Raw genomic sequence first — 17,153 nt, forward strand, 5'->3', positions numbered from 1 at the left:
CCATAGTAGCTGCTACGGCTGCTACCCTAGTTACGCCCCTTGGAAGGCCCCAGGCTGCATCTCTATTTGCATATATCAGGCACAGATAGAGTTTTGGACAAGGGTGAAGTAGTGAGTGGTTGCCACCTTGCATCACCATGAAGCCTCTACCCCTGCTGTTTGTGTCAAAGGCTGACAGGGGGCACTAGGAAGCTATAGAAAAGGGAGCTTTTTAAATGGGGCCAGCGGAAAAGGGGGCATTATGAGGAGGGTGTCCCCAAAAATGGAGAGTATGTCCATTTTACAGAGAAATATCAGTGCTCTGGATGTGGACTCCCAGGGTATGAGCTGAAGATAATACACGACCCGTGACCCAGCAGAACTTGGAACCAGGCACATGACCTGAAACAGGAAGGTCTGCAGAGATGCAGGAACCAGGACACAGAGAGGGATAGGTATGAGTTCTTTTTATTCTCACCCCACTATATTCCTGAAAGACTCCTGTTGCATTTTTGGCGCATTCCACTGGCTTTGATTACATGCTACATTGCGTTTTAGCAGTTGCCGTGGTAACGCAACGTAACCTTAACATGTAATCAAAGCTGAAGCCAGAGGAATGCGTCAAAAACGCCACGCACGACGCAACGCATCATATGAATGCGCCCTAAGCCTCTTAGGCCCGGTTGTCACCGCACCCTCTGCATCCCCTCAAATTACACCTCAAGGGAGGGCTCACAGGCTGAACCCTGTCCGTACAAGGTTCACACACCAGCTGCTAATTCCAATCTGTGCCAGCATATGGGTGCTTCCATATGTGCTCCTGTGACCAAATTTGCCAGCCACTTTGTCAATTAAAAGTAAAAATTAAAAGTAAAAAATAACCAAAAATATTTTAATGAATAGCGACCAAAAGTTTATACAGTCCACAAAATGTTATAGGTAAAAATGTTATTTTATCTTACCCACAAAAAAAATGAAACTTGACACTGAGGGTGCGTTTACACGTTGCGCTTTGGTTGCGTTTTAAAACAGCTGCTATAACGTTTGTGTTTACAAAAGGCATTGTAAACACGATGTTAACGCGTGCGTTAACATAGCGTTAATAAATGTAAATAGTAATGTAATTAGGCAAATCACCTCTCCTCAGCTGTTGTTATGCGTTTTAAAATGCTATGAAAACGCAACCAAAGCGCAACATGTGAACGCGCCCTGAGGTATAAAAACTTTATAGGTGACAGAATATGACGACCAAAGACTTTATTTCTTTGCAAAGTTTTTGAATTGTGCTGGACATAAATACACTGTATCATTGGGGTATCTCCATGATCGTACTGACCCAAACGTTAAGGGGGGAGATGTCGTTTTGACTGTAGTATTAAAACAAACCCCGAAAAAAAATGTCGCTACCGTGTTTTTTTATTAATTCCAATAAACTAGTAAATTTTTAGTACATTGTATGGATTCACCCATATGTCTAATTTGTCCCACAAAAAACAGGCCCTCATACAGCTTGTGGAAGGAGGGAATGAAACATGCAGATTTTTTTTTTTTTTAAACCTGGTCGTGAAGGGGTTAAAAGATATGTGACTAGCAGAATACAAGACTTTTCTCTCATGTATATTTTATTACATTCTCCAATGTCCATTATTGTTACTGGCAGAGGAGCACAACCAGGAAGAATGACACAGCAAGGAACACTATAGCAACGGTGACGTCACAAGGCGCCGCCACTGCCTGACATAGCCGCTCAGCAAGTTCGCCTTCGTTAGCGACGTCATTGTAAGTGGGCGGGGTCAGGCTCCGCTGTCACTTTAAGCACCGCCCTGCTTAATGGGAGGAGTCGAATCTGAACTTACACGTCTTCCCCGCCCACCGGCCACGCCTTCACATCGGTCCGTGACGTCAAGGGAAGAATATGGCGGCGCTTGGAGCTTGGTAGTTAGCTGCTCGGATCTGTCGTATGTTTATTTACATCCGGAGCTGTACGGAGCGGCATCACCTCGGAGCGGCTGCGGAAGGACGGACGCCTGGCGGAGAGCTCCGTGTACGCTCCTCACCCGCCAAGTGCGAAGACTGGAGCAGCCGCTCATGTCGGATAATCAGAGCTGGAACTCCTCAGGATCGGAGGAAGACCTGGAGACCGAGTCCGGCCCGCTCGGGGAGCTTGGCGGGGTCCTGTCTAAGGTGAGCGTCACGCAGGGATGGCCGCGACCTTCACCGTGCCGGGGACATCGCTACGATTCCATCGTATCAATCGCGATCGCAGAATCCTGCTGATTGTAGCCTGTCATGTGTGTGTGGTATTACACAGCTCCTACACCCCGGACACAAGGCGGACTCCTTGTATAGGATGATCATGCAGGCATTCTGTCACTTGTAGTCCTCCTCGCCTTATAATCCTCTATCGTTTCATCATATAGAAACGATTGGACCTACTGAAGTGCAGCAGCCTGATCTTTAATTTGTTGGTATCTGATCTGTTCCAATTAATTTTAGGCTGCCTCCTTCTGTATCTGTATCGCCTATTTTCATACCCCTTCCCTCCATTGGACTTAATGATTGGACATACAGAAGACCAGATGCCCAATCCTCAGGCTGGGGTGTGAGATAATGCACCCTCAGTACTCTCATTTTATGTATCCCATGAGTGGGCAATATGGGAAACCTCCGCAAAAGGGGCAGCTACTGCCAAGATTGACCCCCAATATGTGTGTCCACTAATATTATGTCCCAAAACTGCAACTCCCAGCATGCCCTGCTTCTTTGTGACTGTCAGGGATTTTGTTACACACCTAGATATATAGTCTAGTCATCCTCTCCTGGAAACCTATGTGATCGGGGAGGTGTGTAATAAGAGATTTATGTCTGGAGGGAGGGGGTGCAGGGTTTTGAAGTATTGCAGGAGAACCATAGGTGGGGGACCTAACCTTGGAGACTGGAAGTCTGTCTCATTGGATCAGATCCAAAGTTGCTGGGAGCAACTGTGTTAACCTCCTCTAAAATGGAGGGATCTGTGAGAGGCCATGAGATTTTTCTGTTTCTCATAGATGTGGATTTTTTTTTTTTTTTTAATACCTAACGCCAATATACTTATACCTTGTGTCACCTCCCCCATCCCCATAGACTGTAAGCTCTTGGGTCACCCTCTCCTCCTCATAGACTGTAAGCTCTTGTGTCACCCCCCCCCCCTTCCTCATAGACTGTAAGCTCTTGTGGCACCCCCCCCGCTTCTTCATAGACTGTAAGCTCTTGTGTCACCCCCCCCCTCTTCCTCGTAGACTGTAAGCTCTTGTGTCACCAACTCATCCTCATAGACTGTAAGCTCTTGTGGCACCCCCCCCCTTCTTCATAGACTGTAAGCTCTTGTGGCACCCCCCCCCCTTCCTCATAGACTGTAAGCGCTCGTGTCACCCCCCTCTTCCTCAGACTGTAAGCTCTTGTGTCACCCCCCCTCTTCCTCATAGACTGTAAGCTCTTGTGTCACCCCCCCCCCTCTTCCTCATAGACTGTATGCTCTTGTGTCACCCCCCCCTTCCTCATAGACTGTAAGCGCTTGTGTCACCCCCCCCCTTCCTCATAGACTGTAAGAAGTCTGTTGGATTTGACATATCTTGTGTATGTGCCCCAGACCTGCCCTGTCTTGTATTCCACCGCTTATAGATATCTTTCATATTCTCTCGTATTTCACACATTATTATAGATTTTACATTCTTTCGTTAGGTTTGGTTCATGTGTTTTTCAGAAGATGGCCCCCCCCCCCCTAAGTTTTAGCAGCCGCCACATAAGTCTGGCCCGGTTATCAGCTGTACATATTTTTATAATAAATATCACATTTCATTGTATGTCCATCAATAGCCAGATCACTTCCCCTGTTACCTGGTTGTCTAAGTTATTTGAAGGGGTAATTAATAACTGCATTTTCCAGATATAAGAACCATAAGATTATAATAGCTTGATTCCCTCTACCGATACCGGTCTAAGAATCAGACTGGGTAGAGCAGAGCGATGATGTTCAGGGTTCAGCAGCTCCAATCCGTAACTTGATCTAAATTTGGGGCTGCTGTTCTGCAGGGAAGCAGGGACTCCTTATATAATATATCACTGATACTCAGAGTCCTGACCTTTGCACTTTGGTTGGTCCATGAATCAGACTGTGTTTTGGGTAATGCAGAGGACAGGACTCCTCGTAGTGATATAGGATGTAAGTAGTTCAGCCGCTTCGAATCTTAACTCTGTTTGCAGGGGAGCAGGGACTCCTTGAATCGTCTATCACTATGATGCTCTCTATGTCCTGTCCTCTGCACTGTGGTGAGTCCATGAATTGTGTTCTGGGCAGTGCAGAGGATGGGACTCCCTCAGTGAAAAGATATAAAGAGCTCAGCGCCTCTGACATGTGACTTGATTTCAGTTTCCAGGGAAGCAGGGACTCTTTGTATCATATATCACTGTGGTTGGTCTGTGGCATCCGTCCAGTGCACGATCCCTTATTCCCGTAGCGGCCATGACTGTCTATTTCAGCCCTAACCTATTGATAGACGCTTTACTTTGTCCAGAATCGGACCTAGTGGAGCGCTCCATAGAGCGGGACACAGTCAGTAATATATTCATAGGAAGGGAGCAGGAAAGCCCTCGCTATTTGTCATAATGTGGCATTCGGATAATAAATCTTCATCCACGCGGGATATATACATTACATAGAAACTGTGTTGTGGGATTTGTTGTGAAAGGCGCACGTGTTACTTTTTCCTTACCCGCTACACATGTAGATGAGCTGGGGATTGTATCAAAATTAGTTTTATTTGTTTAAAACTTAATAAGATTCTGATTGTCTGCATAAATGTGTGTCCGCCTATCCCTTGCAGATGCGGAAGGGTGATAAGGCCCTGTACACACCTTACATTCCCTGTTACTCCCCACCAGTAATCTCTGTGTGTGTTTGAGCAGCAGATGTGATAGTCGGGGCCGCCCCTCCTTCTACATTTGGTAATAATCAGATGTCCTAATAGAAGTGTTTGGAATTTCTCAAGTCCCCTTGGGTGTGTCCGCTTCCACGCCTGCCTGCGGATCTCATCCTGTGACTATGGAGCAGGCACTTTCCTGCCTGCCTGCGGATCTCGTCCTGTGACTATGGAGCAGGCACTTTCCTGCCTGCCTGCGGATCTCGTCCTGTGACTATGGAGCAGGCACTTCATGCTGGCAGCGGAGCAGGGATAATGTTTGTGAATGGAGGCTCTTCTTCCTCTGCCCGCATTGTGCCAGGCTTGTTCCTGTGACCTTTGCACAGCGAGCTGGAAAATAAATAATTGACAGCATTAATTCTCCTTTCAGCGCTGGCTGGCGGGTCATGTGAGCGATAACAAGCCGGGTAGAGGAGAGCGTCACTCATGTCCGACGTGAGGGCCACCAGGATGTGTTCACTTCCTTCCTCGCCAGCGCTGTCATACACTGTACCCGATCACTTGACCCTTCACCGTATCCTGAGCCCCCGCAGTTATCGCACTCATTGAGGGGCTTTTAGGTTTTCTGATTTCTTTGCAGCGTTTCATTTTACTGTAGGGTCACAAATCTTTCTGGTAGGACTCCTTGCTGATAAGAAGTCTAGTAAACAACCTCTGACCCCTGGTACCTGGAACATTTCAGCTTCTTACTCATTGCAGGCGTCTAGAGCCGCCACATTCACTGGATTTTTGTCTGCATATCCTACAAGTCCATGGGGACGGCCCGGGGTAAAGGGTTTCAGACAGGTTATGTTATATTCCACCCAAAATAATTGGCGGCAGGTGTGTGGCAGATGTGTAGATTTTCTGCTCCGTAAAAATGACTTTACTCAAAGTCACTTGGGACAATCTTGTCTCATGTTCATATTGTAGCAGAAAAGTGTGACTTTCCCTGTCTATGCTTTCCACCTAAGGATGAAATGGATAATTAAAAGCTACCTTAACTCTTTGCTGGCCTAGACGCAAACCTGAAATGGGCTAGTGGTAAGAGACATGCACCCTTGGCACACTTACTCCATGCCAGACTTAAAGGGGTTGCTACCAAATTTTCAAGTTAACCTCTATCCACAGAATAGGGGATAACAAGGTGATCAGTTCGGGTCCTAAACATGGAAACCCCACTGTTAACGTTAATGGGACCCCCACCAATGCGTAGAACGGGGATCCTGTTCTCACTAATGGGTGTAGCACGGGTCCTAGCTGTACACAGCCGAAATAGTAATTCCCGACACACCCATACTATTCAGTGAGACACATGCTCATCCTGATGTTTGTTGGGGGTCCCAATTCCTGTCAGTCGGACCCTCACTGATCCGCTTCTTATACCGCTATCCTGTGGGTAGGGCTTTACTCGAAAGCTAGAAATAACCCCTTGAATACAAACCTCATGGATCCTTTTATTTTTAGAACTACCAATACACACTCTTGTTTGCCAACTTTTGGGCATCCTCTGTAGCTTATTAGATATATGGTTGTAAGTTTGTAGAGTTTTCTGATAAACTAATGGAAAGTAATAAAGTAACAAAATGCCTACCTGTGCCCCTCGCTTCCCCGCTCCCCGTCATCTACCCAAGTGGTACAACAACCTCTGGGCACCCCTGCAGAAGCCTGGTACATAGTTTTTTTTTTTTTTTTTCCCTGAAAAAAGCAATACTGTACATAGTAAACTACGTGCTACACCCCCAGCTACCACTATGACTCCCTTTAACCCCTTCCTCTCCGCATGCTCTCTTTTCATAATTTCACTGTATCATTTCCGGAAGCCTTTGTTTCCAAACTGGGTTTTAGCAACCTTCCTGTGTATTATGTCATTGCTATAACGTGACCGAGCTTGTAAGTGATAACTTGCTCAACAGCTTTGAATACAGGAATTACCAGATCTTTTGGGTAACTCGCCTCTCGTGTCCCCCTCTGACCTGTCAGGGAACTCGTCCTCCTAATCTGTGTAGATCTGTATACGTGTCGCAACCGGTTTAGAACATTTCTTAGTGTTTTTGTTTGTCTTGTTCCTGAAATAATACATTTTTTTTATCTTAATTATTTCTCTAGTGGACCAACTACATACATGGCTGGCAGGATCGATGGGTGATCCTAAAAAACAATACCTTGAGCTACTACAAGTCCGAGGATGAGACGGAATATGGATGCAGGGGCTCGATATGCCTCAGCAAGGCGGTTATCACGGTAAGTTACTTGTATGAATCTATGGATTTTTTTGCCTGTGTTCACTCTTTTCTGATATACCGTATATACTCAAGTATAAGCCAAGTTTTTCAGCACAAAAAATGTGCTGAAAAACCTCACCTCGGCTTATACTCGAGTCTATAAAAAAAAAAATTAGCACTGTACTCACTCACTTGGGAAAAGAGGTCATGAACATGAGAACAGAACATGTCAAGCAAATAGCACATCATACATGAATGACAGTTCGATTACAAAGCTTTTGACATTTCTTTTGGCGATCTGTACGTTCATATACCTTTTTCCTCCATTTTCCTATATTCCTCTATCCTTTACGACCTCAAGGTGCATTACACACCATTAAGTTTCATATTACACGTTTTGTAGGGAATTTTCTTTTTAAAGAAAAAAGAAGAAAGTGCCGACATCTTTTTTTGCTTAAATAGGGGAAGCACTAACAAAAAGATGAAATGGACTCCAATGAAATCAATAGACGTTTAAAGGATCTGTTCGACTTTGTTATAGTTTTTGTATGGTAGATAATAATGGAGGTTGGAAGGAAAAATGGTCCAGGTCCAACCTACGTTCAGAGGCTAGTAATGCCATTACAACTGAAAGGGATGTGTGGGGCTGCAGTCTCCATTGCACTTTAGGAATATGACCTTGTAACCCCCCCAGCTGTATTTTTTTTTATATTAAACACACTGGGGAAGGTTTAACAGGACTTGTACCCAGTTCTCGGCGTACAAGCCCTGAAATAATCGCAATGCGATTCTTATCCCTTTACACCAGCTCCACGGCAAGGGGTCATGGTTGTCAGTGTAGTGCATCGGTGTGGGGTGTTCCTGCACTGCCCTGAATCTACACCAGAAGCCTCCGGAGGCCGGATCCTCGTCATTTGTCCAGTGGTGCATCGGGGATGGAGCATTCATCATACACTGCCGCATGAATGGTAAACGTCCCCCACTGCCATCGTGTCTCCTATCGGGTAACTACAAAAGAGGTGTCCCCGGTTTTCTATGTAATATTTGGACTTTAGACCTTATTAAATGCAGTCGAAATGCAGTCCACACTAGGTCTGTGGATCCAACTGAGAAGCTTCATTTAAAGTACAGGGAATAATAATAATAATTCCTTTATATAGCTCTGCACAGAGCTTGCCAAATCTGTCATTGTCCCCAATTGGGCTCACAATCTAATCAACCTGTGAGTGTGTTTTTGGAGTGCAGGAGGAAACCAGAGGACCTGGAGGAAACCCACGCAAACACAGAGAGAACATACAAATTCTTTGCAGATGTTGACCCTGGGACTCGAACCTAGGTCCCCAGCGCTGCAAGGCTGTAATGCTAACCACTAAGCTTCCATGCCACTCTCATGGAATTGGACCTGTGGACAGGACAGGCTGTTCAGATGCAAACCCCTTGGCAAATCTTCATGCATGTAAGACTCCTCTATATCATTTTGGATCGCGGTGGTCCCTTCTTCTTGTGTTCACACGTTGCGTTTGTTGTGTTTTCGTTGTGTGACATTTTCCATAGGGTGCTTTTTGCATTGATACTTTTGAAAACGCAACAAAAATCCAGCACGTGAAAACAGCCTAATAGAAATGGACCCCTTTTTCTGTTCCAGGCCGTGACCTCGTGGTCTGTGGTTGGTTGCTGTGGGTAACGTTTTCTCCGTGATACGCGATGTCATAACACATAATGTGTGACTGTGTACATTACAGTTGACCCTATTCACATGGGGATCGCGGGGAAGCTTGTTCTTGAGGATTAGTCAGAGCCTTTTTCCCGGGTACATTTAATTGAAAACGTATTAAATGTACGGAGGGAATGTAAATCTCTGCCGCCCGGTCGCTGGCGAATAAAAGAATAAAGTGTTTGGTTTGTCGAGCAGCTGTTACACGCTCTTGTCTCGGATTCTTAGCTCTGTTCTCTTTCAAGACCGTTTGAGTAAAGCAAATAATGTCCTCCCCCTTCAGCCGTCTCCAGCGCTCCCGGGGCCTGGAATTGGCATGACTATTGTGTTCACGGGTTTAATATGCGCTGGCAGCTATCTCTTTATCTACTAACAGAGTGGGTGGACACGGGCTTGTTTGACTGCTCGCATATACAGTGATGTCTCTCTATGGCACCTCGGCCTGACCTTGTGCAGAGCTCTGCCATTCATCTAGTCCACCAGCCTAAAGCCGCTGTCATAAGAGCCAAGGAGTGGAGCTGTCAGCACTTACTCCCCATGTCCCTGCAAACTGCTCTCCTAACCGGAACGTTCTCCTAAGTCACACAATAACAAATCTGAATGGAAATTATTTTAGGGACTGGTAGCAACTTTATGGGCCAATACAAATGTGACACCGGTATGAACCCACTAGTGTAACTGTACTAGGATGTCTATGTGGTTGTGTTCTGTGTTGTTTATTGGACCAGCAGGTGTTTGAAAGCCCCAAACAATTTTGGAAGCTTCAATATACACATTTAAGGGGTTAATTTTGGGTCCTTGCTTTTCAAATGTGAACATTTACCTTGGGCCCCATGCACATCACAGATCATGGGCTCCATAGATGTCTACGGCACCTGGTCAAGGCGCTGTGAGCTCGGCTTTCAATGTAGATGGATCAAACTGCGATCCGTGATTGAGCTACTTGGCTCTAAGCACCACTCTCGGGCCACCAACATTCCCCTGGCTGTAGCACACGGTTGTGAGCAGAAGGCCTTACATTGGTGGGTTTGGATCATATCCATCTAATATGTATGACCATGAGGGCTTCAGTTTTTACTATAGGTTGTTGGATATTAATGTCACCTACATGTAGGGTGGAGCAGAGTTCATTCGTCTGGAGCTCGTGGTCTGAAGGTTCGTCCCCATGCAGGAAAACACTTGGCTCTCGAGGAGACCATGCTAAAAGAATTATTTGGATTGTGGAGGGTCACATGAGGAGCAGCTGACTTTGATCACAACTGGATTTCCTCTTGTGTAATGAAGATAAGAACCAGAAGGATTTCCATTCACTTGTGAAATTCCTCGGATTTTTGGAATATTTCTGTGTTTGTGTTGTGCAGCGCTGGTTTTGGGTAACGGGACAATGAAGCCCTTGTAGTAGTATTGGAGCCCCTATGAATCGTGCATGGCATGTTCCAAATTCTGCACCAGTTGTTGTTCCTAAAAAATAAGCCCTGTACTATGTAACAATGCATAATATGACCATATGGTTGTCTTCCTAAATGAGTCATTGATAAATATTTTTCTTGTTTTTGAACCTTTTTTTTTTTTTTTTTTTTTTTTAATGCTTGGGGTGGCCATCTTGCCTGAGCTGCTAATGACTGCATTTACTGATCTGCTTTACGGCTGCCTGAGAGAGCGGGAATGATTTGTGATCTATTGGTTTATGGGAAACTTAATTTTAGTGACCAGAGCCAGGCAGCTGCTAATTAAGCAAATAAAATTATGGGATGTATCGAGAGAGGAATAGATTCTCATGATAAAGACATAGTTTTGCCCTTATACAAATCCCTGGTCAGACCACACATGGAATATTGTGTATAAAAAGGACACCGTAGAACTGAAACGGGTGCAGAGGGGAGCAACCAAGATTATTAGGGGGATGGGGGAGCAAGAATACGACAGCTAACAAAATTTGGGATTATTCAGCTTAGACAAAAGACGACTGAGGGGAGACCTCATTACAATGTACAAATACCTGAACGGACAGTACAAGGATCTCTCCAAAGATCTTTTTATACCTAGGCCTGTGACCAGGACAAGGGGGCATCCTCTACGGCTAGAGGAGAGGCGATTATACCATCACCATAGACAGGGGGCATCCTCTACACCTAGAGGAGAGGCTATTCTACCATCACCATAGACGGGGGCATCCTCTACACCTAGAGGAGAGGCTATTCTACCATCACCATAGACAGGGGCATCCTCTATGCCTATTGGAGAGGTGGTTATACCATCACCATAGACTGGGAGCATCATCTACACCTAGAGTAAAGGTCATTCTACCATATTAATAGACAGAGGGCATCATCTACCCCTCAAGGAGAGGTGGTTCTACAATCGCCATAGACGGGGACATCCTCTACACCTAGAGGAGAGGCGGATATACCCTGCTAGCTGCTGGCAGGAAGTACCTGTGTCTGAGCTGGTTTTGTAATGCAGCCGGGAGTGGCTGGAGGCAGAGAGCACTGCAGTGTGCAGACAGAAGAAGCTATTCATGAAAAAGTCAACCATCGTCAGATTATTTAGGGTCGTATCCAGGGTCGACCTAAATTGTAAATGGCAGGACTGATAGAGACAGGTTGGAATTATATCTGCGATATGTTATATTTTTGCTAATAACAGTGAATTAGTGTGTATTATTTTGTTATCCCAGTATATTTAATAATCTTGTCTTTGTGGGAATAGCCCTTTAAGTTGCTAGGAATGGGACTCCCGTTCTCGGGATTGGTGTTTTTTTTTTTTTTGTTTTTTTTTTTTTTTTTTTTTCTTGCATGTCAAAAAGCATTTTATTTATTTTTTGACGCATGGGACGGAATTTCCTTCGCTGCCATTTCTGCTGCGTGTGACTTCACCATAGAGACACATCTTCCAGGCCTTAGCAATGAAGCTACAGTGTTACCCACACTCCCCCCTGTATTACACATCCAGAGCAGAAGTTGGCACCCTCACCTTTATGTCCTGATGGGGTGCCTGGAAGTGTCTTCATCATGAGGTCCTATGTGCACATATTCCCCAAGCTCTGGCGTTGCATTACTCAGAGCCATGCGTACATTTCCGAGCTTGTAAAAGGCATATGGCTGCTCCATTTTTGGAAACGCTAAGTTACATAATTAATGTCATGTGTTGGATACACAGTCAGTGCAACATCTACGCGAATACATGGCGCTGAGACGGCTTAGAAAAGAACAACCATTTGTTTGCTCAATTTTTTTTTTTTTTTCTTCAGCATTTGCCCTAAATATGTAAAAATCTATGTATCAAATATACATGGCAGACGCTGTGTTCGCTTGGGGTTTTGGGTCTTTATTTTCTGCTTGAAGCTTCAGTATGTTATGTTGGCACCGCACGGGTGAAATGAGACCTTGAAGAGTTTTTGTTATTCTTGGCCCCCATGGGTGTGTGGGTGTAATGAGCTGTAGACTGTACAGTATGTGATCCCTGTAATATATAACATGTCGCGTACATATTTCACAGTCTTTAACTGTGTGGTGTTATGTATGTGAGAAACCATCACCTCCCATGACAGGTCTGTGTTAGTAAATTCAGGATTGTACCATTCCTACTAGATCATAAACTGATAATCAGATGTTAATATTCCCTTTTTATGTACTTTGGCCTTGTAACGCCCAGTTGTCAATGAGTTTATATGTATATGAGGGGGAGTAACTGCAGAAAAATAAAATAAGGTCCAAAAGAGATGATCCAAAGTAGCCATGGTCAGTTTTTTGGGAGCACCTTGCTCTGGATTCATGATAAAGGCACTGTAGTATAACAGGCAGTCCCCGGGTTACGTACAAGATAGGGTATATTTTATAATTGTAGATCCATACAAAAAAAAATTTGGCCCCAGTGACAATTGGAGTTTAAACATTTTTTGCTGTAATGGGACCAAGGATTATCAATAAAGCTTCATTACAGACACCTTACAGCTGATCACTGCAGTCTGAGACTATAGTAAAGCATTCAGAAGGCTTCACCAGAGGTCAGAGGTGTCTGTCTGTAACGACGGGTTGTCTGTAAGTCGGGTGTCCTAAAGTAGGGGACCGCCTGTATTGTAAGCTGTCCTCCAAGGTACAGGCCTGTGACACGCTGTAAAGTGACTGGCTGGAGCAGAAGGCTCCCTGCTTTGCCTTGGCAGCAACTGGCTGGAGCAGGAGGCAGCAACAAAAGCTAAAACTATCCATCTTTATACAGATAATTGCTGGATTTCTGCTTTTGGAGGTATTTAAGACCAGAGAAAGTCTTTTTAACCTCTTATGTTCTTTAAATGTCTCAAAACTCCCTTCTAGGTTAAAAAGGGGTTTACCCAGCAGAAGTATTTCTGACCTATCTTGGTATTGGACAACCCCTTTTAAGTTCTACTTTTTAAGACGGTTACCAGGTTATAAATTGCTATACTAGTTTTGTGATGAAGTTGTCACTCTGCAGTCAGCCCCACTGGGAATCGGTCGGGAACTGTTGTCACTGGTCTATTTTAGGAGAAGAGTCAGAGATTAGGTATTACCGGTTGCGCTTTAGTCTGTAAAATTGTAATGATTTCCTGTAGAAATGAAGGGAGACGGCCATGGAGAACACAGTGTTGTCATCCACGACCTAATTTATGTCGTGTACCAAAGCTGAGAGGAAGAGATTAGAAGAACTGGATGGAGGAACATTCTGCCTTTGATGTAATCGCTCCTCTTGAGCCGCTTTTTTTCCCTCTTCCTCTTCAGCTAGTGTGCATTATTATGGCCACTAATGTACAGCTGCAACTTTAACCAATTCTTGGGTTTGGATCCAGGTGTTTCTGAAAGGAAACAACCAACCATTACGATGCACGGACTTCTCTTCTTTATCCATAAAACTCTGTAAATTCTGCAAAACTCATCTTTTTAATTTATGCAAATTAGTGCTGGGCTTTCCTGTGCACGTCACGTAGGGCACCCGGCATCCTGCCCCTATCTATAATATACCCGCCTCTCTTGGATATAGCAGTTCCGGAGAGCAAATGACAACACCCAGTTCTTGTGAACGCCATGACATGCGCGGCCGACTCGCTCAACGCACAGCCACGATCATGACTGTTGTGGAGGGGCATTGGAAGAACCTACCAGTCCCAGGTTTTGTAGAACCTGGCCTTTAAGGGAGTCTACCATAACCACAAGTTCAACAATGTCCTGGCAGAATGTGGTTGAGAAATGCAGCTGTAATTTCCAACGCATCTTAAAATTTCTGTCTATTATGTTGTTTGTGAGAGATTCCCAAATTTTCTAATTTAAATTTTTATTACGTTTTGAAGACGGTAAAAGGATCGGGGGAAAAGGGAGGGGAAATGCAAGGAGAAGGGAATCATGGATACAACAATTGTACCCAATATGGGGGGGGGTTTACAAATAAAGGTATCAACCAATTCCACTTTGGAGAGAAAATACACAACAATAGAAATTCAATAAATCATCATGCAGTAATACTGTAATTATGCAGAATATCCTTACAAGCCCACCGTTTTTAATCGTTTACCTAAAATGACTCCGGATTAGATGGGGAACAAGGAGATGGAAGTGGAAGGTCAGAAGGAGTAGAAAGGGAAATGTAGAAGGAAAGGGGAAGGAAAAGATTGAAAAAGGGGTGAAAGAAAGGAAAGAGCCATACCTCCCCTCTGCCTGGTGTTCAGAGCTCGTAAGTTCACCATCCTACGGCCAATCCGGAACTGTACTTGTCAATTCCAGATAACGTGGAGAGGTCACAAAGATCAACCAATGAAACCAAGTCTTCTGAAAGCGAGCAGCTCTCTTAGGGTCTGTGTTCAAGAGGCTCTCCATCGGCCGCAGCTCCCCGAACTGATGCAAGAGAGATTCTCATTTTAATCCATATGCTAATGAGGTACGATAGTTGGTGCACCAATGTTGTGTGTATATGAAGAGGTAGTCCGCCAGTGATTTTGTGGCACCTTACCCACCGTAATTACTACCAATGTAGCCCTGGGCCTAAGAGAGTGCAGCTCCCCATGTGCTCGCTGTCCTGTGATATTACTAAAATATATCTGTCAGCAATGTGTACATTTTACATCTGTCATCCCGAAAGGGAAAAAGAGCCCGATGCTGACACGGCAGCCTGGAAAATTCCTTGCACAGCGCGGACGTGGCTGAGACACGGCTAAATATTAAACTAGTTTTTAAGTAGGCGACACGTGTCTCGGTGTTTTTATGATTTATGTTTCTATAGGAAGTTGGCTATTCTATATAATGCAGTGACAAGTTCTATGCTGGGGGTTGTACCTTCACCAGTTATTTTAGGACCCGTTGATGTGATCTAGAGGTCCCCTGACGTGTATAGTGGCACCCAGTGTATCGTCTGCAAGTCAGTGACAAGGCTACTGGAGATTCTCAGAATTAGAGACCCAAGGGAACTTAAAAAAAAAAAAAGGTGTTCCTTAAAGAAATATTACAGTACAAGGGAAGGGGTTACTCTCTCAAAAGGGATTCCTAATGTATAGGGGGATTACGAGCTAATTGGTGAATGTCTGACTGCTTGGACCTCCAACCATCATAAGAACTGGACACCCAGAAATCCAGAGTGTGGGATTCTTATTCTCCGTAATGGGTAGAGCGGTAATATCACCATGTGTACGTTAATTAGTTTCGGAAATTGGCAAGGACATTGCTCTGATTATCTTCTGCACTCAGTGTCCATGTCAGCCCTGGAGATACCAGAGCGCTGTGCTCAGCAGTTTGACACTCCCATGTTTATTAAATGGAGTGGCAGGACACATGGTCGCCAGCTGCTACATAGCTTTTAGTGAGGACCAGACCCCAATTTCCCCTTTTTGTGGGGGTAGGCACATTCTCTCAGCCGGTGGAACCTCACTGATCGGCCTGTTTATCCTCTGCATAAAAGGCCGCCTATAGTCGCACAACGCAGTGCTCTATAGTCAGAGGTCATCCGATGAGGACACCCCCCTTCCCCCCTCTTAAAATGCTGAGATTAGAGCAGGTTCCTTTCCTCTGCACCGAGCAGTGCAGTATATTTTCTAATATCGATCTGCGGTCCTGTTGAGCGGAACCGTGGATAATTAAAGGGAATATAGTCACCGATTGCTTCCAGCCGAGAGCTGTGAGATTCTATTAGTGCTGGAGAGTCCCAGTGTAATACACAACTAAGCATCAATAATTCCCTTTATCATTTCTTTTCTGTAATCTACGGTATGTGATCCTATAAGAGGCCTGCAATGGTCTAGGTCACCGCATAGTATAAGGGAACACATGTAAAATTTTGAGTAATAATACAGTAAAATTCTAAACAATGGGGCAGATTAATCAAGCTGTCAGTAAGTTCAGACCGCTTGATAAATCTGCCCTAATGTGTCGCTGTATATATTACATTGATGCCGCACAGGTTTAAAAACCCACAACTTTTCGTTAGTGGATTTATTGTAAGGTTTAAAGGAACGTTGCTTGTAATTCGGACTCTGATGCAGAACAGTCGGCCCCATGTTGATGTATGGTAATGTTGGATGTGTGTGTAATCCCATCGGCTGGTGAGAATGTTTGTGTTAGTAGTTTAGACGTGGCGGCGTTCCTTCTTGTGTAATCCTGCCATTACTGATGCCAAGCCTCTAATAGCCTGACACCGAGCCCTGGTTGGGACTTCAAAGAACGGCTCGCTGCCAGCATTGTCAACAGCACCAGCATTCATTTAGGCTTGTCAGCTGCACCCTTCTGCGCTAACTAGTGAATATTAAAGAGGACCTGTCACCCTAAAAACCGGTACCAGGAGCTAAGCAGCTCCTAGTACTAAAACAAACGTGGCAGTGTTACAATGTTAGCGTTATCGGAAACTAACACCGATGCGCTGTACACTACAAACGCTTCTCTAAGTGGTCCGGCATATTCATGAGGGGGCAGGATTAGGGGTTGCATGATGCGTGGCAGTTACCGCCGGCCTGTGGAGTGAGTGGGGCGGTCCAGGGAAGAGGGCGTGCCTCGGACCGCGCCCACTCATTGATAATGCCGGACCGCTTTGAGAGTCGTCCGGCATTTGTAGAGTACAGCGCAGCAGTGTTAATTAGCATTATCGGAAGTTTAGTACTTTAGTAAGCAGCTCTGCGTTTTTCAGAGTGACCGGTCCTCTTTAAATGGAACCTGGCTGCTCCTCATTCACTTATAAACCAAAAATATGGCCTTTTTAGTTGAGATCTCCTGCGTCATAAACATGTAATTCTTGAAAAATTCTATGAGCCGAGTGCAAAGATATCTATATTTTTTTTTTTTTAGTATAAAATGGCATTTTGTTGCT

General features: G+C 44.8%; 1 protein-coding gene across 2 annotated transcripts in view; it reads left to right on the forward strand.

Moving 5' to 3' along the window:
• The first annotated feature begins 1,830 nt into the window (after window positions 1-1,830).
• CERT1 (ceramide transporter 1) overlaps window positions 1,831-17,153 on the forward strand; it is a 49,931-nt gene continuing 34,608 nt past the window's right edge. The window contains exons 1-2 of one of the 2 annotated variants that reach the window (XM_072138282.1): window positions 1,831-2,163; window positions 7,026-7,160. In XM_072138282.1, the coding sequence (XP_071994383.1) occupies window positions 2,068-2,163; window positions 7,026-7,160 (231 nt within the window). In that variant the 5' untranslated portion in view covers window positions 1,831-2,067. The remainder of the gene's footprint in view (window positions 2,164-7,025; window positions 7,161-17,153) is intronic. The other variant, XM_072138291.1, reaches the window with a different exon arrangement.

Source organism: Engystomops pustulosus, chromosome 1 (genome assembly GCF_040894005.1).
Source record: "Engystomops pustulosus chromosome 1, aEngPut4.maternal, whole genome shotgun sequence".
NCBI classification, from domain to species: Eukaryota; Metazoa; Chordata; class Amphibia; order Anura; family Leptodactylidae; genus Engystomops; species Engystomops pustulosus.